Here is a 26,061-nt window from a genome sequence, read left to right as displayed (position 1 = left end):
TTAATAATTTACAAAATTATTTTTATTAAAAAAAAATTATTTTTACAAAAACTTATTTTACCAAAAAAAAATTCATTTTTAATAATTTAAAAAATAATTTTTACAAAAAAAAACTTTATTTTTACCAAAAAAATTCATTTTTAATAATTTAAAAAAAAAAATAATTTTTACAAAAAAAATTAATTTGTTTTTTTTAAATAAAATTTTGAATTTAAAATTTTCTCGCGCCTGCGCAGAAGCATGCGTAGTAACCTGCGCAGAAAAAGCTGCGCATTAGCATGCGCAGAAATAGCTGCGCAGTAACACAAGCGACGTCGCAAAGTTTTTTAATTTTTATTACATACGGTGCGACATTTTATCTAAAAAATTTTTACCACGTGCATACGCGAAAAATAAATCTGTTAAATTAAAAAATATACAAATGGTGCTGGACCTCGATTTATTTCGTGAAGATAAAGGAGCCAATGTCGAGCTGGTGAGAGAAAACCAGCGAAAGCGGTTCAAGGATGTCGGCTTGGTTAACCTGGTGATTGATAAGGATAAAACTTGGAGGCAATGCCGTCATCGTGCGGACAATTATAATAAATTAAAAAACTTGTGCTCCAATATTATTGGAGAGAAAATGAAGAAAAAAGAACCCATCGGAGATGATGACACTTTGCCCGAGAGTGTTGTTAGTGGTTTGGAGGCCATCAATGCAGATATTCTCAGGGAGCTGACAGTCTTCAAGATCAAGAAAATCAGGAGCCTGATCGACGAGGCTATCATTAAAAATCAGGAAGAGCTGGAAAAAGTCGAGCTGGAGAGAAATTCTGCATTGAGGGAAGTTGGCAATCATTTGGATGGTACTGTTCCTGTCAGCAATGACGAAGATGAAAATCGGGTATGTATTTTTTTATTCATGATTTTTAATTAAGAAACAGCTGTCCAATTTTTTGGAGTTTTATAATGATTCAATTATTATAAAAATATTTTAATGAAAAAATTTGACATTTAGAAATTTAAAAACATTGCAAGTGCTATTTTAAAAATAAAATTTATTTTTTTTATTTATTCGTAACAAAATTTAAAAAATTATGACGCTAAGGTTAGCAAACTTGGCATTTAAAAAAATTAATTATAAGTAAATAAATAAATAAATAAAAAAAAAAAAAAAGGCCATTCGGCAGCCGAAATGGAAGTAGATTTTTCAAATAAAGAAAATTGATTTTTAATAAAATAATATAATAATACCAATAATGTATAACTTATTTATGAATTAAAAACAAAATTCAATAATAAATTTAAAACTATTTAGAACAAATTTTTGAAAAAAAATTAACTTTTGAAGAAAAAGTTTCTCAAAGAATTGCAAAGATTATAAAATTTGAATTATAAATGACTAAATTTTAAATAACTGCTTAGGAACAACAATTTGCAAATCAATCAGATGTTTGAAACCGGATAAAATTTTAATTGAAGAAAACAATATATAGAACTAATTTGTGACATATTTACTGACGAATTACCTGAAAACATTACACGAAAGACTAATCATTATCGTAATTATTGAATTTACATCATGATTAAGCTATGATGCAGACAATAATTCTAAAACGGCTGCAACAGTAAAACTGTTTCATTAAACGAATTCTAAAAGGAGTAATATTGAGGCTATTACCACTTCTGAGTAGTGGAAGTGGTAATTGAAGCTTATTAAAAGAGCTTTACGATGCATTTTACCGAATTTTGATATCTTGTCTCGATCATTAATTATATCAAGTTGAAGTAGTAAAAACATCAATTTTTATGATTTTCAAAATTTCAAAATCCTGTCATTTCCAAATTACTTGCCCGATTAAGCTCATCTTCGAACATAACCTTGGTCTTGATCGATAGATAAAGCATGTTGAGTTTGAGAAGAATCGGTTATAAATTGAAAACGCTATCGTGCTGACAAGCCGCGTTATATCGTACACGCAGAAAAAAATTTTGTTAAAATAACCTAAGAAATGTTGTGGTAACAAATGAATTTGTTGACATAGCGATAACAAATTATATGTTAAAATAACAAAATTAAGGTTATAACAAGTTATTGATATGTTATAACCACAAAACAATTTTGTTACTATAGCAAAATCTTTAAGTTGATTCGACAAAATACTTTAGTTGGTATAACAAATTTTTTTGTTAAAACAGCAAAATTAATCTATTAAAATAACAAAGAGAATTTGTTGAAGTAACAAATATATTTGTTACAGTAAATTTTATAAGAATACATTTAAAGATATGCTATAATCAGCTATAGCTGATTTGAAAAATATTTTGGCAACAAATTAATTTTGTTATTGCAATAAAATCACTTTGTAACAGCAACAAAATCATTTTATTGCAGCAACAAAGTCATTTTGTGACAGCAACAAAATGATTTTGTTAGAGCAACAAATTGATTTTGTGATTTAACGAACTGGTTTGTTAGTACAACTTGAAACATTTTGTTAATGCAACTAATGGATTTGTTGCTTTTTAACTACACTCATTTGTTACCACAACGTATTTTTCAGTTATCCCGTCTTTTGTTATTTTAACAAAATCGTTTTTATGCATGTATAAATATATATATATATATATATATATATATATATATATATATATATATATATATAAATATATATATATATAAACTTTTGAACTATATACATTTTCTGACTCAGTTTGTCGAGCTGAGTCAGAAAACGACTAAATTTTTTCAAAGTTGCGCCATGAGGACGGCTGCAATAGTTAGATTTTTATAAAATCTACTAAAAACGCCATTCGGTCACACCCGAAATAGAAGGTAGATTTCACTGAATGAAATTCTTGATAGAACGACGTACATAAGTCGGTTGTACTACACATTGCCTAAAAAATGGTTCAATTGCACTCTTAAATTTGAAAAAATAACTAAAAATGGTCAAAATGTCAATTTTATAAACGTCAAATTGAAGGCGATTTCATGAGCTTCACATAAATTTATCAAAAATTAGCAATCTCTTTTCAATCGAAAGTTATACATCAATGAAGTCACCGAAAACATGATTTTCACTATTTTGATAATTTTGAGGAGCTACCATTTCTAAACTTATTAACGAATTTCTCTCATTTTATGGCTCATGCAAGCTAATTATCCTAGGAATCTATATACTAAATTTCGTTAGGGTCTGTTAACAATTCTCGATAGAATAACATTCATAAGTCGGTTGTACTACACATTACCTGAAAATGGTTCAGTTGCACTCTTAACTTTGATAAAATAACTGAAAATAGTCAAAATGTCAATGTTATATACGTCAAATTAAAGGTAATTTTATGAGCTATCACATGAATTTTTCAAGAATTAGCTGTCTCTGTTCAATCAAAAGTTATACATCAATAAAGTGACCAAAGACGTGATTTTCACTATTTTGAAAATTTTAAATGGCCGCCATTTCTAAACTGATTGACCGATTTTGCTCATCTTTGAACTCGTTCAAGGTAATTACCCAAATAATATGTATACCGAGTTTCATCTAAATCCGTTGAGAATTGTAGACACTATCGTTTCCACAAGCCGCGTTATATTACATATGTATATATATATATATATATAGATAAATATATAAACTTTTGAACCAATGCTAATTTTGAGCTTTACTCGACTACTTAAGAGATAAAATGACAAAATTCCGTGTTAATTCCGACACAAGGACCAATGCAATAAATAGATTTCTACGAAATCTACCTAAAAAGAAATTAAAACTAAAAGAAATAAAAAAATTTTTTTAGTAATAAACTAAGTCTAGGAAAATTAATTTTCAAAAATTGCATTTATAGTTTTTTAGAGCTTCTAAAGATGGAATTTTTTAAATAATTTTGTTTGTTATAAATTAATGAATAAATAATTAATAAAAACTAGCACTTATGTGACTGCCGTGACTTGTGAACTATAGATAAATAGAATTTTGTTTTATTGAATAATGACTTTTGTTAAATTGCACTGTACTTTCTTGAATATTGACGATTTTAAAGATATAAGCTCATCTTGATGTTACATTCATCGAGAGCTTTCATTTGAGTACACACATGCATTTTTGATATATTTTTCATATATACATATATATCGCGAGACTAATGCAAAAAGGGCGTATAGCTACAGGTTAGTAGGGATCCATGCTAAAAGGGCGCATAAAAAAAATTTTTTTTGCCATTCTTCTTAAAATCGCTCAAAACACAAAGATCTGTAAAAAAAAAAATTCGAGTATCCTAAAGCTAAAAGGGCGTAACTCAAGACATGCGCCCTTTTAGCTTTTAAAAAAGTAGTGCCTAATGCTAAAAGGGCACCTAAAAAAAATTTAAGTTTTTATAAAAAATTTTGATAAATAGCTTCACAAGACATAAAATAAAAAAGTTTAATGAATAAAAAAAAAATTTCTTAACAGCCGGTCCCTACACGGAAAGAACAAGATGACACTGGGTATCATCCCAGATTATACTCAGTGATATCTGTGGTGAAAAAAAATTTCAGAAAGTAGCTAAAAAAATCCAGATTATACTGCGTGATATCTGGATTATACTCATTGTAATCTGGATTATATTAACTACTATCTGAAATTTTTTTTTACTCAGTATAATCCGGGATGATATCTAATGTCATCTTGTTCTTTTCGCGTACGATTGCAGCTTCATATTTCTCTTCTAGACAAAGAAAAATTTTGAAAAAAACGCTCTGCTACGTAATAAATTTTATAATTATCTATTTCGTATAGCAGGGTGTTTTTTTTCAAAATTGTCATTTGTTTAAAAGAAAAACATAAAACTTTAATAGCTTTATAATCTTAAATGCACCGAGGATAGTACTTTTTCTTGCAGTGAGTGTGACGCGAGAAAAAGAGGGGATCGGCTGTTTTTAAGAACTTAAACAATATTGAAAAAATAATAATTTTTAACTATTTTTATACAAGCAATGGATAATTAAATTAATTGAAAACTAATGGGATTGAAATAATTTTCAAATAAAAAATAAATTAATACAATCACGCATATTTTGCAATTTTTTAAAAATATTTTTAATTTTTATTTTAAAAGAGTGGATGTTGAGTTAGACTACGTCTCTTTCGTTTGAATCTACCGTTTTTTTTAATTTTTAGGCTAAAAATGAGCATTTTAATGAATAATTTAGAAAAAAAATTTATAAGCCCTTTTAGCTTTAGGTCATAAAATTTTCAAATTCCTAAAGCTAAAAGGGCGCATAATTAGTCATACGCCCTTTTAGCTTTAGGTAATCAATGCTTGATTTTTCGACGAAGAATATGTCAACTAGTCGATTGGTAATAAAAAAAAAATTATGCGCCCTTTTTGCATTAGTCACGCGATATAATATATATATAAATATATAAAATATATGAAAAATTGATGTGGGTACTCAAATGAAAGGTCTCGATAAGTGTAACATCGGGATTGGCTTATATTATTAATAATGTCAATATTTCTCAAGATACAAGGTCATTTCTTAATTATTGACATTTTTTAAAATATAAACTCATTTCGATGTTAAACTCATTGAGACCTTTCATTTAAATACCCACATGGCATTTTTCATATATTTTATATATATGGTATTTGTGAAATATATAAATATAAAAAATATATGAAAAATTGATATGGGTACTCAAATGAAAGGTCTCGATGAGTGTAACATCGGGATGAGCTTATATCTTTAAAAATGTCAATATTTCTGAAAATACAAGGTCATTTCTTAATTATTGACATTTTGTAAAATATAAACTCATTTCGATGTTAAACTCATTGAGACCTTTCATTTAAATACCCACATGGCATTTTTCATATATTTTATATATATGGTATTTGTGAAATATATATATATATATATATATAATATATATGAAAAATTGATATGGGTACTCAAATGAAAGGTCTCGATGACTGTAACATCGAGATGAGCTTATATCTTCAAAATTGTCAATAGTTCACGAGATACTAAGTCATTTCTTAATTATGTATCTAGAAATAGAGTATTTTCGAATGCAGCTTAAATACTCTTAATAAATTGACTATCGGTGAGAATGATATGAATAAAAAATAAAATTTTAATAAAATTACATATTCAAGAATTATAAGTAAAAATTAACAAAACATTTTTTTTTATAATTAATTTGTAAAATACTCTATCTCTAAATACATAATTAAGAAATTACCTTGTATCTTGCGAACTATTGACATTTTTAATGATATAAGCTCATCCCGATGTTCCCCTCATCAAGACCTTTAATTTGAGTACCCACATCAATATTTCATATATTTTTTATATTTATATATATTATATATATGTATATATGAAAAATATATCAAATATGCATGTGGGTACTCAAATGAAAGCTCTTGATGAGTGTAAAATCGTGATGAGCTTATATCTTCAAAAACGTCAATAGATAAGAAAGTACAGTGCAATTTAACTAAAAAAAAAAAAAATTCCAGGTGGAGCGAACATTCGGAGACACAACAGCGGAAAAAAAATACTCTCACTTCGACCTAATCCAGATGATCGACGGAATGGACGGCGAAAGAGGAGCAGCAGTATCCGGAAGCCGAGGGTACTTCTTAACCGGTCCGGCAGTACACTTAAAGCACGCACTGATCCAACTGGCTATCAATAAACTGAGTGCTAAGGGGTACAAGCCTATGGACACTCCGTTTTCATGCTGAAGGACGCGATGCAGGAGGTCGCCCAGCTGGCACAATTTGACGAAGAGCTCTACAAGGTGATCGGAAAAGGCGACGGAGACAGCGAAGAAACCGAGGAGAAGTATCTGATCGCTACTTCGGAGCAGCCTATTGCGGCTTTTCACCGCAACGAGTGGATCCCTGAGAGCGAGTTGCCTATTAGGTACGCTGGGTTCTCGACTTGCTTCCGCAAAGAGGCCGGCTCTCATGGTCGCAACACCCGAGGAATCTTCCGGGTTCATCAGTTTGATAAAGTCGAGCAGTTTTGCCTCACCTCGCCGCACGATAATAAATCTTGGGAGATGATGGACGAGATGATTGCTAATGCAGAGGAGTTTTATCAGGAGCTGGGGATTCCTTATAGGATTGTTAATATTGTTTCGGGGGCATTGAATCACGCTGCTTCGAAAAAGTTGGACCTCGAAGCCTGGTTTCCGGGATCTAAAGCTTTTAGAGAGCTTGTTTCTTGCAGTAATTGTCTGGATTATCAAGCCAGGCGTTTGCTTGTTAGGTAATTATATTAAGAAATTACCTTGTATCTTGAGAAATATTGAGATTTTTAACGATATAAGCTCATCCTGATGCTACATTCATCGAGACCTTTCATTTGAGGACCCACATCAATTTTTCATATATTTTATATATTTATATGTATTATATATATGTATATATGTATACATGAAAAATATATCAAAAATGCATGTGGGTACTTAAATTAAAGGTCTCGATGAGCGTAACATCGAAATGAGTTTATATCTTGAAAAATGTCAGTAATTAAGAAATGATCTTGTATTTTGAGAATTATTGACATTTTTAAAAATATAAGTACATTTTGATGTTACATTCATTGAGACCTTTCATTTGAGTACCCACATCAATTTTTTATATACTTATATATATCCTACATATACACATATGTATATTAATATATATATTATATATATGTATATATGAAAAATATATCAAATATGCATGTGGATACTCAAATGAAAGCTCTTGATGTGTGTAATGTCGAGGTGAGCTTATATCTTAAAAAATGTCAGTAATTAAGAAATAACATTGCATCTTGTGAACTATTGACATTTTTAAAGATATAAGCTATTCCTGATGTTACACTCATCGAGACCTTCCATTTGAATACCCACATCAATTTTTCATATATTTTATATATTTATATATTTCACAAATACCATATATATGAAATATATATAAAATGCTATGTGGGTACTTAAATGAAAGGTCTCGATGAGTGTAACATCGAAATGAGTTTATATCTTAAAAAATGGCAGTAGTTAAGTAATAACATTGTATTTTGTGAACTATTGACATTTTTAAAAATATAAGCTCATCCCGATGTTACACTCATCGAGACCTTTTATTTGAGTACCCACATTAATTTTTCATATATTTTATATATATATTTATATATTTTACAAATACCACTTATATGAAATATATATAAAATGTCATGTGGGTATTTAAATGAAAGGTCTCGATGAGTATAACGTCAAAATGAGTTTATATCTTAAAAAATGTCAGTAGTTAAGAAATGGCACTGTATTTTGTCAACTATTGACATTTTCATAGATATAAGCTCATCCCGACATTATACTCATCGAGACCTTTCATTTGAGTACCCACATCACATTTTTATATATTTCATATATTTATATATATACTATATATGTATATATCATAAATATATCAAAAATGCATGTGGGTACTCAAATGAAAGCTCTTGATAAGTGTAACATCGGGATGAGCTTATATCTTTAAAAATGTCAATATTCAAGAAAATACAGTGCAATTTAACAAAAGTAATTATTTAGTAAAGACCTTGTATCTTGTATACTATCGACATTTTTAAATATATAAGCTCACCCCGACATTACACTCATCGAGACCTTTCATTTGAGTCCCAACATCAATTTTTCATATATTTATATATATATGTATATTTGAAAAATATATTAAAAATGCATGTGGGTACTCAAATGAAAGCTCTTGATGAGTGTAACATCAAGATGAGCTTATATCTTTAAAAACATCAATATTTAAGAAAGTACAGTGCAATTTAACAAAATTAATTATTTAATAATGCAAAATTTTATTTATTTGTAGTTCACATGTCTCGGCAGTCACATAGTGACTGCAAGGTTGCTAGTTATATAAATAATAATTTTTTTTATTTTTATAAAAAAAATATGAAAATTAATTATAGCAAAATTTACATAAAAATTTTAAATGCTATTTTCTGTAACAAATTTATTTGTTTGAAATAATTTTTAAAATAGTAAAGTGACTACTAATTTAAATATCATAAAAATAATACCATTTATTGGTAATGCATCTTTAAATAATAATTAATCATTAAAAAAAAAAGTTCAGTATAATATTAAATATAATAGAATAAATTATCAGCAGTTGTTGGAAAGATTACTTGTGATTATCAAAAGTAAACATTAATATGTATGTAAAATTATTTTTAATTTAAATTTTAACTTTACAGAATTTAAAAATGCCTCTTTTACATTTTTTTTTTTTCTTAAATTACAATTAATTTAAAAATATTTATAAATTATTGCACTGAATTTTTTAATAAAATTAAAAAAAATAATTTATATTTATTATTAATTAAATAATTTTATAGTTTTGTAATTTTAAAATAATATTTTATCAATTGAACAAATAAATATTTTTTTTTTTCAGGTATGGACAGACCAAAAAAATGAACACAGCTGTTGATTACGTGCACATGCTAAATGCAACGATGTGTGCGACAACACGTGTAATTTGCGCAATTTTGGAGGTCAACCAAACGGAGACGGGAATAAAAATTCCGTCGGCGCTTAAATATTGGATGCCTGAAAAATACCGCGAGGAGATTCCTTTTGTCAAACCCGCTCCTATTGACAAACCCGAGACGAAGAAACAGAAAAAACAACGAGAAAACATGGCGAAGTGATTCGCTATTTATAATTAATTAAAAATCTCGCATTTAATTTTTGTAACTGCTTTTTTATGTAGTTCAATAAATTAATTTATAATTTCACTAACAAATTTAGTTTTATTGCAGTCAATAAAAATTATATGGGTGATTCTCTGTAAGGACGTCTTAAATCTGTACAAAATTATCCGACCAAATTATTTTTGATTTTATTAGAAAAAAAAAAAACGCCATTCGGCCATACCCGACATGGATAGGTAGATTTCATCCATTGAACATTTAATTAAAAAAATCAAATTGACTAGGTCATGTCCTAAAATTTTTTTTTCATTATATTTTTGCAAATAACGATATGAGACCGACTACAACAAATATATAATCAAAGACATCTACCTAACAAATAGGATTTGTAAGAAATGAAAGTCATTTGACGATAAAAGCTAAAATTAATTTATTCTTATTTTTTTAATTTTTCCAACTACGAAATAAATTGAAAAAAGCGACGAAAAATAGCTCAAATTGAAGATAATTATATGAATTTTAACGAAAATTTGATAGATTTAAGCTATCTTTACGGCTTAAAAATTATGTGAAGAAAAAGGGCCGAAACACAATTATTGAAAAATTTTTTCAAATTTTCAAAGTCACAGAATTAATTAAAAATCATCAAAACTAGACAAATGATAGTTTAAATTGAAGGTAATAAACTGAAGTTTAAGATAAATTAGATAGATTTTATCTTTTTTACACCTGGAAAATTATTTTCACAAAATATACAAAATTCAAAATTTTTGAAAATGAAAAAATTTTCAAACACCCACAACTCGAAAACTAACCAGCCGATTTTGCTCATCTTCGAACTTGATCTTGGTATTGATCCATAGAATAAGTCCACAAAATTTCATAAAGATCGGTTGAGAACTGTGGGCGCAATCCTGCTGACATGGCGCGTTATATCACATATATATATATATATATATATATATATATATATATATATATATATATATATATATATATATATATATATATATATATATATATATATACATACATAAATACATATATAAACTTTTGAGCCAATGCTATTTTTCGACATTACTCGATGAAATAAAACATATTATGACAAAATTTTATTAAAATTAAGACATGAGACCGGCTACAATAGTTAGATTTCTAAAGAAATCTACCTAATTAACAAGGGCTACAAAACTATCAGCTTAATCATAATAAATAAACAGCCAAATTAATTTTTGCTTTTTCGATATTTGTGTATCTTTTGCCATATAACATCACAGGGGACTGTTTTTTTTTTTTTATCAAATTGAGAAAAATCAAGCAAACTATTTCAATGCATTCAACTTTTCAAGTTCTCAATGAATGATTACATTAATTAGAATAATATTAAGACTTATGGATCCAATTTTATAAATAAATTATAAATAAAAATAGTCGCCAGGGGACTGAGTTTTGAAGTGGCCCAGACACATATTTCCAGCACAAACGGTGCTTTGACACTAAATAAAATGCCGATAAAGCGCTAACAGCCCTATGGTTATTAACTCAAGGCTAGTTAGGTCCTTATAAACCTTACAAAGGGTAAAATAACACGCTGGATTTTTTTTTTGGCTTTGAACCTCTGGCAGGGGACTGTTCTTTAAATGCCTGGGTCAAACTTTGGTTTAATGAATTTAATGAAACAAATTAATTTTCGGTACTTTTTATTGAAGAAGATTGTTAGTTAACTCATTAAGTTTATAAACATTATGGACCAAATTATATATTATGGATGAATAACTTAAAATTTAATCTTAAAGTTTTATTTTGGGAATGGGACAGCCCAGGGGACTGTTATTTTGGTGGTTTACCAATTTATAGCAAAAAAACCAAAATTTATTCCATTTTAGTTTTCAATGCTCTAAATAGAAATGTTTTTTTACTTTCGTAATAAATTTTTTTTAGTAACAAAATAAAAATTTTTCTTATAAAAAAATACCTGGGACAGCAAAAAATATCCTTACAGAGAATCACCCATATACTAGAAAAAAATGTTTAGTTAAAAAAATTAATTAATATATTTCGCGTTACTAGAACCATAAAGGTGTATAAAAAAATTTTTTTTGCTCCAATCAATGTAAAAATGTTGAAAATATTAACATCTATGGAAAAAACGAAAAAAAAATTTTTTTTTGTGATACGCCCTTATGGTTTTAAGAAAACATTTTTCTAAAACCATAAGGGCGTATCCTGTTTTTTCGGTTTATTATCAATTATGGGTCAGAGTGAGAAAAAAAATTGTAAAGATAATAGAATATCACTCCACAACTTGATTTATGTCAACAAATATTTATCTAAGTGAGAAAACTAATAAAAAATTCAGGAAAAATAAATTCATCAGAGTTATTACTCCAATGCCATCTCTATCATCAGGATCATCTGTGTCTAAGATTATAACAGTAAAAAAAAAGATTTCTTAATTTTTTATTTAACTAGATAATGACAAAAAAATTTATAAACTATGACCATGGCTGAAAATTAAACTTTGATAATACTGATGATATTTTGTGGGACAGTGCCTGATGTACAAAAATGATTTAGATCGTCAAACTTGCTTCAAGATATTGGTATTGAAGAATCATAACAATTCTCAAGAACAAAGTTTTTTTTGATTGACTTTTTTAAAATTACAGTTCTAAATGGCTTACAAAACTCTTTTGTTAATTGTAAATAGATCTGAAGTAAAAAAAAATCAATTTTGAAAAACTTTGAGGCTAATTTTATTAACTTGAAGACATACCGATTGTTCTCAAGTTGTTATGAATTTATTTTTTCTTAATTTTTCATTCGTTTTTTCACTCAAATAAATATTTGTTGATATAAATTAAGTTATGGAGTGATAATTTCTATCACCTTTGCAATTTTTTTTCTTACTCCGACCTATAATTGATAATAAACCGAAAAAATAGGATACGCCCTTATGGTTTTAGAAAAATGTTTTCTTAAAACCATAAGGGCGTATCACAAAAAAAAAATTTTTTTTTCGATTTTTCCATATATGTTAATGTTTTCAATATTATCACATTGATTGGAGCAAAAAAAAATTTTTTATACGCCCTTATGGTTCTGCAGAACCATAAAAGCGTATATTTTGAGATACGCCCTTATAGTTTTAGTAACGCGATTTAATATATTATCTGTGACATGTCAAAAGGCTATTTCGTAAAAACCGTGGTTTCATTACCAGTACTTTAATTAATTTTATTAATGATACTTTAAGTCCATTAAAATACTTTTAGGCTTGAGCGATAAAATGTATTATTTGTAAATTGATATTTAATTAGATATCTGAAAAATACCGCGAGAAATTTATCCGTCAAACCCGAAACAAAATTAATCAATTTCTTATTTAAAAATTGCTTATTTTTTCTAAAATAATTTTTTTTCTCCATGAATTACTCAAGTATTTACAGTTATTAAAAATTTATTTTGTACATTAATTATTTAATATAAAAATAATGTAACTTTACTGAATATTATTGTCAACTGAAGAGGAAGAGGGTCAATTGAACTAAAAAAAGTTTAGCAATTTTTTATTCGAATTAAAACTAAATGATAATTTTTTTTTTTGGAATGGTTAAGTCTACTATCATTATCAATAAATTAGTCAATAAACAATGTGAATTTTTAAAAATTATTAATATCCAAACGCGCCTATTGGTTCAATTGACCCCCGCTCGGGGGCAATTCAACCAATAATATTTAAAACTCAAACCCTAACTTTTAATAAATAATATATTAATTGATACTTGCTAATATTACTATTGCACATTTTTAATGCACAGATATTATATTAAATAAATTAAAAATCAATTTAAAAATAATTTTCATTATAAATTTAGTTCATCAAATTGTTAGGTTATTTCCCTGAGTATTTTTCACGTAGAGTCAAGATGCAAGCGCATGTCCCATGCTTCTCCGTATGGTTTAATCGTCCCCGGGACTGCTGGTTCAATTGACCCCATATAATTTTATAACAATTAATAGTAAATAATAAATAAATAAACTATTATATCACTATAAACAAAGTTGAGGATTATAAAGTATAAGTATATACAACTACTACAATTCAAACTTTATCAATTAATTCAAAAATTGAAATATTATTAAACAATTTGTCACCAGCCGAAAAAAAAGTTTACATGCCTAAAAATAAGAAAATCTCAATTTTTCAAAATTTATTAATCGCAATGATTTCAAATTTTGATCATATCCGAGTTTAACATAGAATCTAATTCTAAGAGCTGATGCATTTTTTCGATTTTTTAAGTCGAGTGGTTCAATCGATCCCCTTCTCTACCTATTTCTTCTCTAGCAAAACTTGCTTTTACTCTCACCAAAATACCTAATTTAAAATAAAGCAAACTTAACCTCTTGACAAGTGACACATATCTTCGAACAATCACCCGCTATTTTATTTTTTTATCAATCAACTTAAAATAATTCCGGATAGTAATTTATAAATATTAACGAACATTTTGATAACTGTGTAAAGACACATTTTGTTTAACGTTTAACAATTTTTAAACAAACAGCTGCTCTTTTAGATAACAATTACCAACAGAAAGTAAAATTGAAGAATATTATGGCTTGACTATTACTTTTGGTGGGGTATTAAGCGCATGGAGTAATCTTGGGTATTAAAGTTGGTATTTCTGTCAAGACTATACAAGTTTTCTTACAGGAAGAATACGTATTTTTACTGTAAATATAACTCGCTCTAACTTTGTATTCTAGGAAGAAAAATACTTTTTTTTTAATGACACTTATTAGAAATTTTTTTAGAATTTTATAACAATAAAATTATGAAAAAATTAAATTAAAAATTCCACATGTGAAAATTAAAAAAAATTATCAGTGGAAATTTTTAGAAGCATTTTTTTTTTATATTTTTAATGTAGAATTAACTTACCGATTGAACAACCGCCAAGATACTCAGTACCACCTACAGCTTCATGCTGAAATTGTCTGCAAAGAAAAATTTAAATTAATTATCAATTTCTTTTTCAAAAAATAAATTAATAACTTACTTATTTTTACGGTCTTCATTGTGACACTTGTTGATGAATACAATTAATTACTTCTACTCATATACTCATTATATATTGAAAGTATGACCTAGAAAAATCATTGTCAGGTTCAATAATAATCATAAATTTCAATAAGACCGATAATAATAATAATAATAATAGATACTAATTAACAAATATTATAAAGAAGAATTTGAAGATAAAGAAAAATTGGTATTTTTTTGTCATTAAATTAATGATAGGTCAATGATAAAGTTTATCAAAGGAATAATTTATATTTCTCCAAAGAATTTTTTAATTAGATATTCATTTTAATTTTTTTTCTAATTTATTAATATTCAAAAATTTTTTATTGAATTTATTGTAAATTGTTTGATTAAATTAGACATTTTATATCATCTCAATAATTAAATATAAATTAATATAAACATTGAATTTTTATCGCTCAGGTTTAAAAGTGATGGTTTAATAGCCTTGTCATTAACGAAATTGATTAATACTATCAATCAAACGAAGCTCTTAACAAAATAGCCTTCTGACATTTTTGAGATAACGTAATTAGAAATTAATTTAGGCGCTATTAAGATTTTAAAGATTTTTTCAAAACAATCTAAAATTAGAATTTTCCAATTTTTACTCTAAAAAATAAGCAAGGAAAATATTTATGGATGTTACAAAAAGGTAAAGTAAAAAAAAAAGTAACAATTACGGTAGATATAAATTACAAAATTGGTTATTATCATTTTTATTACAATTCAAATAAATTTTCTTCATTTTTTCAATCATAATTTGAAGCAGTATTTATATGCGTTTTCTTCTTAATATAATTAATAATAATCATTTTACTAGGATCAACTTTTCGCGGATTAAACGTCGCGCTAGATTTGTTAGGTAGATAGATAGATAGATAAAAAATTTATTTGGCTCTGGAACCTAAGCTCCCTCAAAGCCATCAATATTTAAATTACATTGGTTTACATAGGTTACAAGATTACTTAACTAATTAAAGGTTTACAATTAGATTTAATTTTAAATGTAATAAAATCCAAATAGATTATTTAATACAAACAAATAACTTAATTTAAAGTCATAATAATTCTACAAGAAAAAATATTTAAATAAGATGAAAAATAAAGATTGCAATTGTTTATTGTCATGTTCAAAAAAGTGATTGAAGCAAGCATTTTTAAATTCAACCAAATTATCTACAGCCACAGTCTCAGCTGGCAGTGCATTCCAGATACGTATGCCATGAATTAAGAATGAATTATCATACATGACACAATTAGCCTGCGGTATACGAAGATAGTCTTGTCGGACATCACCTCTACGCAGTGCTACAGGCAAAAAGTCTAGTTTTGTGGCGAATAGCTGCCGATAATTTAGTCGAATTTCCTTATAAATCAGACAAGCAATGAAATAGTTTCTTCTCGCTGCAACCTTTAGCCAACCTAACTTTTTGAAATATGGAGTAACATGTTCATATTTTGGTACTTTATATATAAATCTAACACATGAATTCAATTTACGCTGTATCTTTAATAATAATTTGTTTGACATATTCGTATACGCCGCACAACAACAATCAAAGAGAGGAATTATTAAAGTAGATCGACACATGCAAGTTTTGATACCCAGTTTGGACTATATTAAAATTTTTAATAATTTCATTTCTTCACAACTTCAATTAAGAATAAATACAATCCTTAAAATTCTAAAATAAAAATTTCCCAATTTTTACGATTAAAAATTAACCAAGACAGGACGGAAAATGTTAATGGATGTTACAGAAAGGAAAATTGAAGAAATGGTAACAATTACTGCAAACAAAAATTACAAAAAAGCCATTTATTATAATTTTGATTACACAGAAAAAAATAAACTTGAATCAAGTAAATAATTTTGAAGAACTTGATTTTCTTGATTTAAATAGACAAATTGTTAAACTAAAAAATTTATCTTGGCTTAAGTAAATCTCACTTGATTAAAGAATTTATCGTCTTGTTTAAAGGCAATGAACTTCTTCAAAATTATTTTCTCGGTTCAAGAATCTTTCTCTTGATTAAAACTACTTTTTTTTCAGTGTACAATCAAAATTAATATTCTTCACCTTATCCAATCTTAATATCAAACAATAACAATATGCGTCATTTCGGCTACGTAAAAAATCCTAATAATTTTATTAGGATCAATTTTTCGAGTTCATCAGTTTCTTCAAAATTAACTCTTTTGGATCCACCTTCATTGTATAATTACTTGCAATTATTTGATGAAGAATACTCAATTTAGGTTGCGCACTTATTTCATTTGTTTCATTAATTTTTGACTCATTAATATTCAACTCATTAATTTTTGGCTCAGTAATTTTCGGCTCTTCAATATTTGACTCATTAATTTTTGGCTCATTAATATTTAAGTCGTTAATTTTTGTCTCATTAATTTATGGCTTTTAATATTTGACTCAATATTTGAATTAATATTGACTCAATATTTGACTCATTAATTTTTTGCTCATTAATAATTGACTCATTAATTTCCGGCTCTTCAATATTTGACTCATTAATTTTTGGCTCTTCAATATTTGGCTCATTAATATTTAACTCATTAATTTTTGTCTCATTAATTTTCGGCTCTTCAATATTTGGCTCATTAATATTTGACTCATTAATCTTTGACTCATTAATTTTCAGCTCATTAATTTTTGTCTCATTAATTTTCGGCTCTTTAATATTTGACTCATTAATTTTTGGCTCATTAATTTTTGTCTCATTAATTTTCGGCTCTTCAATATTTGACTCATTAATTTTTGGCTTATTAATATTTGACTCATTAATTTTTGGTTCATTAATATTTAACTCATTAATTTTCAGCTCATTAATTTTTGACTCATCAATTTTCGGCTTATTAATATTTAACTCATTAATTTTTGGCTCATTAATTTTTGACTTATTAATTTTCGGCTCTTCAGACACTCTAGAATTGTCATTAACATTAATTTTGAAATCTAAGTCAATAGTAATTGGATAAAACACAATAGAATTTGAACCAGATTTTACAATTCGTGAATTATTGAACCCATTTGCTCTAGATATTTTTTGATGTGGAGTGTTTAATGTTTCTACTTTAGTATTATTATTCCCATTAATATTAATCCAAAAAGTTTGTTTGAGGTTCAATTCTGGCAGTGCCATCAATATTTCTCTATCAAAACTTGAATTACCCAATTTATCCAGAACAGATTCAGGCTTTTCTGGTTTTGGAGTTGGTTTTATAACTTTAAAAATATCCGGCCGATTGATATGTCTTTTTGGAATTCGATCCGACCCCTGCCAAACATAAATCGTCCGATTTTCATGCAGAATTCTAATCCTATCCTCTGGAGTAATTCTTGCAGGATATAACAGTAATTTATTAACATCCGAAGAAACTACCGTCGTATTTTTGTGCTTGTACCTTATATTGTTCCTCGTTTCTTCAGGAGCACCCAATTGGGTTACATTAAGCTGGTTATCACAAAAAAATATCCAAACTAACTTCTTCAAATTGAATTCTTGAGGAAATATTTCTGCAATTTCCCCGGAGTCAAAAAAAGCATCAAATTCAAGATCTGGTGCAATTTCTTGATTAATTTCAGGCTTATTGATACTATCACTAAGTTTTAAATCGGGTGAATTAATTTCTTCTATTTCATGAACATTAATTTGTCTTTCCTTACGATTAACCAACACTTTTCCATCAGAATTCATTTCTAGCGGCTTTTTAATTAATTTTTCAGTAATTAATTCCACAATTTCCAGCGTCTCAACACTATCCTCCGGTATTTGATCAGATTTTCCCGTCCAAACAATTATTTTTCCATTTTTATGGAGTATATTAATCTTCTTTTCCGGAGAAAGTCTTGCAGGATGCAATAATAATTTGTTTTTATCAGAAGTTACAGTTTGTAATTTTTCTACTGAAGATAAATTAGGATTAATTTCTTCTGGTGTCTCTTTTTGAGTTAAAACAAGTTTATTATTTTCAAAAAATATTAATACTAATTTTTTCTGGTTGAATTCAGTGGGCAGTATCGAAATAGTCTCTTCAGAATCTAAGCTATTGTTGAATTCAGTAACTAATTTTGTAGAATTAATTTCTTCTCCTTGATAAACGTGAATTTTGCCGTCGCTATGATAAACAATAACTTTTTCTTCGGGATTAATTTCTGCTGGAATAAGTATTAATGTCTCAGTATCGGGTACAATTTTTTGCAAATATTTTTTTTCACCAACATAAGATTCACTTGCAGTGAATGTGTTTTGTTGAGTTATGATTAATTTGTCGTGGTAATAAATTTTAATCTGGCGATCTGGGGTCATTTCTTCTACGAAGAACTCTAATTTTATTCCATCGTCGATTATGTCTCTGTAGTAGTAGTCTTCCATGAGCTTTAAATAAAAATTAATTTATAAAAAATGTAATTAATTTTATTTATTAATTTACTTACCGATTCCGCAAACGCTATAAAAAATAACACCCATATTACACTTATATTAAATTTACTAATTTTTCGAGCATTCATTGTTAGTTGATAAATACAATTGACAATTAATAGTGCATCATACAATATATAGATATAATGCAGTAATGACCTAAAAAGAAGTGAACAGTAGATAATAATTAGTTGACCCATAGGACAAAGGAAAACTTTTAATGGAATAATGATAAATCATTAATCGAATCTATAAAAGTAAAATATAAGAGAAGGAGGTCACTTGTACCACTCAACTTAAAAAATCGAAAAAATTAAAAAAATAATACATGCTCTTAGAATTAGATTCTATGTTAAACTCGGATATGATCAAAATTTGAAATCATTGCGATTAATAAATTTTAAAAAATTGAGATTTTCTTATTTTTAGGCATGTAAACTTTTTTTTCAGCTGGTGACAAATTGTTTAATAATATTCCAATTTTTGAATTAATTGATAAAGTTTGAATTGTAGTAGTTGTATATACTTATACTTTATAATCCTCAACCTTGTTTATCGTGATATAATAGTTTATTTATTTATTATTTACTATTAATTGTTATAAAATTATATAAGGGTCAATTGAACCAGCAGTCCCGGGGACGATTGAACCATACGGAGAAGCATGGGACATGCGCGCGCATCTTGACTCTACGTGAAAAATACTCAGGGAAATAACCTAACAATTTGATGAACTAAATTTATAATGAAAATTATTTTTAAATTGATTTTTAATTTATTTAATATAATATCTGTGCATTAAAAATGTCCAATAGTAATATTAGCAAGTAACAATTAATATATCATTTATTAAAAGTTAGGGTTTGAGTTTTAAATATTATTGGTTGAATTGCCCCCGAGCGGGGGTCAATTGAACCAGTAGGCGCATTTGGATATTAATAATTTTTTAAAATTCACATTGTTTATTGATTAATTTATTGATAATGATAGTAGACTTAACCATTCCAAAAAAAAAAAATTATCATTTAGTTTTAATTCGAATAAAAAATTGCTAAACTTTTTTTAGTTCAATTGACCCTCTCCTCTTCAGTTGACAATAATATTCAGTAAAGTTACATTATTTTTATATTAAATAATTAATGTACAAAATAAATTTTTAATAACTGTAAATACTTGAGTAATTCACGGAGAGAAAAAATTATTTTAGAAAAAATAAGCAATTTTTTAATAAAAAATTGATTAATTTTGTTTCGGGTTTGACGGAAAAATTTCTCGCGGTATTTTTCAGGTATCTAATTAAATATCAATTTACAAATAATACATTTTATCGCTCAAGCCTAAAAGTATTTTAATGGACTTAAAGTATCATTAAGAAAATTAATTAAAGTACTGGTAATGAAACCAAGGTTTTTACGAAATAGCCTTTTGACATGTCACAGATAATATATTAAATCGCGTTACTAAAACTATAAGGGTGTATCTCAAAATATACGCCCTTATGGTTCTGCAGAACCATAAGGGCGTATTAAAAATTTTTTTTTGCTCCAATCAATGTGATAATATTGAAAACATTAACATATATGGAAAAATCGAAAAACAATTTTTTTTTTGTGATACGCCCTTATGGTTTTAAGAAAACATTTTTCTAAAACCATAAGGGCGTATCCTGTTTTTTCGTTTTATTATCATGATAATATTTTAACATTATAGTTTATCAAATTGTTAGGTTATTTCCCTGAGTATTTTTCACGTAGATTCAAGATGCGCGCGCATGTCCCATGCTTCTCCGTATGGTTCAATCGTCCCCGGGACTGCTGGTTCAATTGACCCCATATAATTTTATAACAATTAATAGTAAATAATAAATAAATAAACTATTATATCACTATAAACAAAGTTGAGGATTATAAAGTATAAATATATACAACTACTACAATTCAAACTTTATCAATTAATTCAAAAATTGAAATATTATTAAACAATTTGTCACCAGCCGAAAAAAAAGTTTACATGCCTAAAAATAAGAAAATCTGTATTTTTCAAAATTTATTAATCGCAATGATTTCAAATTTTGATCATATCCGAGTTTAACATAGAATCTAATTCTAAGAGCATGTATTATTTTTTTAATTTTTCGATTTTTTAAGTTGAGTGGTACAAGTGACCTCCTTCTATTATATTTTACTTTTATAGATTCGATTAATGACTTATCATTATTCCATTAAAAAGTTTCCTTTGTCCTATGGGTCAACTAATTATTATCTACTGTTCACTTCTTTTTAGGTCATTACTGCATTATATATATATATATATATTGTATGATGAACTATTAATTGTCAATTGTATTTATCAACTAACAATGAATGCTCGAAAAATGAGTAAATTTAATATAAGTGTAATATGGGTGTTATTTTTTATAGCGTTTGCGGAATCGGTAAGTAAATTGATAAATAAAATTAATTACATTTTTTATAAATTAATTTTCATTTAAAGCTCGTGGAAGACTACTACTACAGAGACATAATCGACGATGGAATAAAATTAGAGTTCTTCGTAGAAGAAATGACCCCAGATCGCCAGATTAAAATTTATTACCACGACAAATTAATCATAACTCAACAAAACACATTCACTGCAAGTGAATCTTATGTTGGTGAAAAAAAATATTTGCAAAAAATTGTACCCGATACTGAGACATTAATACTTATTCCAGCAGAAATTAATCCCGAAGAAAAAGTTATTGTTTATCATAGCGACGGCAAAATTCACGTTTATCAAGGAGAAGAAATTAATTCTACAAAATTAGTTACTGAATTCAACAATAGCTTAGATTCTGAAGAGACTATTTCGATACTGCCCACTGAATTCAACCAGAAAAAATTAGTATTAATATTTTTTGAAAATAATAAACTTGTTTTAACTCAAAAAGAGACACCAGAAGAAATTAATCCTAATTTATCTTCAGTAGAAAAATTACAAACTGTAACTTCTGATAAAAACAAATTATTATTGCATCCTGCAAGACTTTCTCCGGAAAAGAAGATTAATATACTCCATAAAAATGGAAAAATAATTGTTTGGACGGGAAAATCTGATCAAATACCGGAGGATAGTGTTGAGACGCTGGAAATTGTGGAATTAATTACTGAAAAATTAATTAAAAAGCCGCTAGAAATGAATTCTGATGGAAAAGTGTTGGTTAATCGTAAGGAAAGACAAATTAATGTTCACGAAAAAAAAGAAATTAATTCACCCGATTTAAAACTTAGTGATAGTATCAATAAGCCTGAAATTAATCAAGAAATTGCCCCAGATCTTGAATTTGATGCTTTTTTTGACTCCGGGGAAATTGCAGAAATATTTCCTCAAGAATTCAATTTGAAGAAGTTAGTTTGGATATCTTTTTGTGATAACCAGCTTAATGTAACCCAATTGGGTGCTCCTGAAGAAACGAGGAACAATATAAGGTACAAGCACAAAAATACGACGGTAGTTTCTTCGGATGTTAATAAATTACTGTTATATCCTGCAAGAATTACTCCAGAGGATAGGATTAGAATTCTGCATGAAAATCGGACGATTTATGTTTGGCAGGGGTCGGATCGAATTCCAAAAAGACATATCAATCGGCCGGATATTGTTAAAGTTATAAAACCAACTCCAAAACCAGAAATGCCTGAATCTGTTCTGGATAAATTGGGTAATTCAAGTTTTGATAGAGAAATATTGATGGCACTGCCAGAATTGAACCTCAAACAAACTTTTTGGATTAATATTAATGGGAATAATAATACTAAAGTAGAAACATTAAACACTCCACATCAAAAAATATCTAGAGCAAATGGGTTCAATAATTCACGAATTGTGAATTCTGGTTCAAATTCTATTTTGTTTTATCCAATTACTATTGATTTAGATTTCAAAATTAATGTTAATGACAATTCTAGGCGAGTGTCTGAAGAGCCGAAAATTAATGAGTCAAAAATTAATGAGCCAAAAATTAATGAGTCAAATATTGAAGAGCCGAAAATTAATGAGACAAAAATTAATGAGCCAAAAATTAATGAGTCAAATATTGAAGAGCCGAAAATTAATGAGTCAAAAATTAATGAGTCAAATATTAATGAGCCAAATATTGAAGAGCCGAAAATTAATGAGTCAAAAATTAATGAGTCAAATATTGAAGAGCCGGAAATTAATGAGTCAATTATTAATGAAACAAGTGCGCAACCTAAATTGAGTATTCTTCATCAAATAATTGGAAGTAATTATACAATGAAGGTGGATCCAAAAGAATTAATTTTGAAGAAACTGGTTAAAGTGTCTTATAAAAATGAATTGTTGGAGGTAACGCAAAACGGAACATCTGAAGAATCATTCAACGCTAGTTCATCTTTTAATCAGATAAACTTACAAGTTATTAAACCAGACACAGTTACGCTTATACTTCACTTGATGTTCATCAACCCGGACTCGGTGATTAACTTCCGACATGAAAATGGAAGTATATATATTTGGCAAGAGCCTGATCGGATTCCTAAGTCGGATGTTGATATGCCGAGTGTTGTTCAAGTTATTGAACCCAGGGGAGATGAAGATAGTGATGGTGATGATAATGAATCAAAGACGGTAGTGAAAGACTTTAATCTATCATTTCCCGACAAAGAATGGTTGACTATCTCCTGCAAAAAGTTCAATCCCGATAAATTGGTCGTGGTGAAAAATGTGAATCATCAGATTCATGTCAATCAAATAGATCGTGTTGAAGATGATGGAAATAAAAATCGGAGGTATAAAAAATTATTTTTGTCGTTTCGTAACGAATCTAGCGCGACGTTGGATCCCCGAAAAATTGATCCTAATAAAAGTATTATGATTTTTTATGTAGCCAAAAAGACGAATATTGTTATTGTTTGATATTAAGATTGGATAAGGTGAAGAATATTAATTTTGATTGTACACTGAAAAAAAAAGTAGTTTTAATCAAGAGAAAGATTCTTGAACCGAGAAAATAATTTTGAAGAAGTTCATTGCCTTTAATCAAGACGATAAATTCTTTAATCAAGTGAGATTTACTTAAGCCAAGATAAATTTTTTAGTTTAACAATTTGTCTATTTAAATCAAGAAAATCAAGTTCTTCAAAATTATTTACTTGATTCAAGTTTATTTTTTTCCTGTGTAATCAAAATTATAATAAATGGCTTTTTTGTAATTTTTGTTTGCAGTAATTGTTACCATTTCTTCAATTTTCCTTTCTGTAACATCCATTAACATTTTCCGTCCTGTCTTGGTTAATTTTTAATCGTAAAAATTGGGAAATTTTCATTTTAGAATTTTAAGGATTGTATTTATTCTTAATTGAAGTTGTGAAGAAATGAAATTATTAAAAATTTTAATATAGTCCAAATCCGGGGTATCAAAACTTGCATTTGTCGATCTACTTTAATAATTCCTCTCTTTGATTGTTGTTGTGCGGCGTATACGAATATGTCAAACAAATTATTATTAAAGATACAGCGTAAATTGAATTCATGTGTTAGATTTATATATAAAGTACCAAAATATGAACATGTTACTCCATATTTCAAAAAGTTAGGTTGGCTAAAGGTTGCAGCGAGAAGAAACTATTTCATTGCTTGTCTGATTTATAAGGAAATTCGACTAAATTATCGGCAGCTATTCGCCACAAAACTAGACTTTTTGCCTGTAGCACTGCGTAGAGGTGATGTCCGACAAGACTATCTTCGTATACCGCAGGCTAATTGTGTCATGTATGATAATTCATTCTTAATTCATGGCATACGTATCTGGAATGCCCTGCCAGCTGAGACTGTGGCTGTAGATAATTTAGTTGAATTTAAAAATGCTTGCTTCAATCACTTTTTTGAACATGACAATAAACAATTGCAATCTTTATTTTTCATCTTATTTAAATATTTTTTCTTGTAGAATTATTATGACTTTAAATTAAGTTATTTGTTTGTATTAAATGATCTATTTGGATTTTATTACATTTAAAATTAAATCTAATTGTAAACCTTTAATTAGTTAAGTAATCTTGTAACCTATGTAAACCAATGTAATTTAAATATTGATGGCTTTGAGGGAGCTTAGGTTCCAGAGCTAAATAAATTTTTTATCTATCTATCTATCTACCTAACAAATCTAGCGCGACGTTTAATCCGCGAAAAGTTGATCCTAGTAAAATGATTATTATTAATTATATTAAGAAGAAAACGCATATAAATACTGCTTCAAATTATGATTGAAAAAATGAAGAAAATTTATTTGAATTGTAATAAAAATGATAATAACCAATTTTGTAATTTATATCTACCGTAATTGTTACTTTTTTTTTTACTTTACCTTTTTGTAACATCCATAAATATTTTCCTTGCTTATTTTTTAGAATAAAAATTGGAAAATTCTAATTTTAGATTGTTTTGAAGAAATCTTTAAAATCTTAATAGCGCCTAAATTAATTTCTAATGACGTTATCTTAAAAATGTCAGAAGGCTATTTTGTTAAGAGCTTCGTTTGATTGATAGTATTAATCAATTTCGTTAATGACAAGGCTATTAAACCATCACTTTTAAACCTGAGCGATAAAAATTCAATGTCTATATTAATTTATATGTAATTATTGAGATGATATAAAATGTCTAATTTAATCAAACAATTTACAATAAATTCAATAAAAAATTTTTGAATATTAATAAATTAGAAAAAAAATTAAAATGAATATCTAATTAAAAAATTCTTTGGAGAAATATAAATTATTCCTTTGATAAACTTTATCATTGACCTATCATTAAT

At 27.3% G+C, this 26,061-nt stretch overlaps 1 protein-coding gene across 1 annotated transcript; it reads left to right on the top strand.

Annotated features, from left to right (window-relative positions):
* Window positions 1-328: 328 nt before the first annotated feature.
* LOC123268218 (serine--tRNA ligase, cytoplasmic-like) lies at window positions 329-9,794 on the top strand. The gene is given in 4 exon segments (XM_044733142.1): window positions 329-883; window positions 6,493-6,706; window positions 6,709-7,249; window positions 9,448-9,794. Coding segments are annotated over 4 exon segments (1,473 nt in total). The 5' UTR covers window positions 329-421; the 3' UTR covers window positions 9,704-9,794.
* The last annotated feature ends 16,267 nt before the right edge of the window (window positions 9,795-26,061 follow it).

This window comes from Cotesia glomerata, linkage group LG6 (genome assembly GCF_020080835.1).
Source record: "Cotesia glomerata isolate CgM1 linkage group LG6, MPM_Cglom_v2.3, whole genome shotgun sequence".
Lineage (NCBI taxonomy): Eukaryota > Metazoa > Arthropoda > Insecta > Hymenoptera > Braconidae > Cotesia > Cotesia glomerata.
The sequence above is the reverse complement of the archived record's forward strand: the minus strand, read 5'-3'. Positions and strand labels throughout refer to the sequence as shown.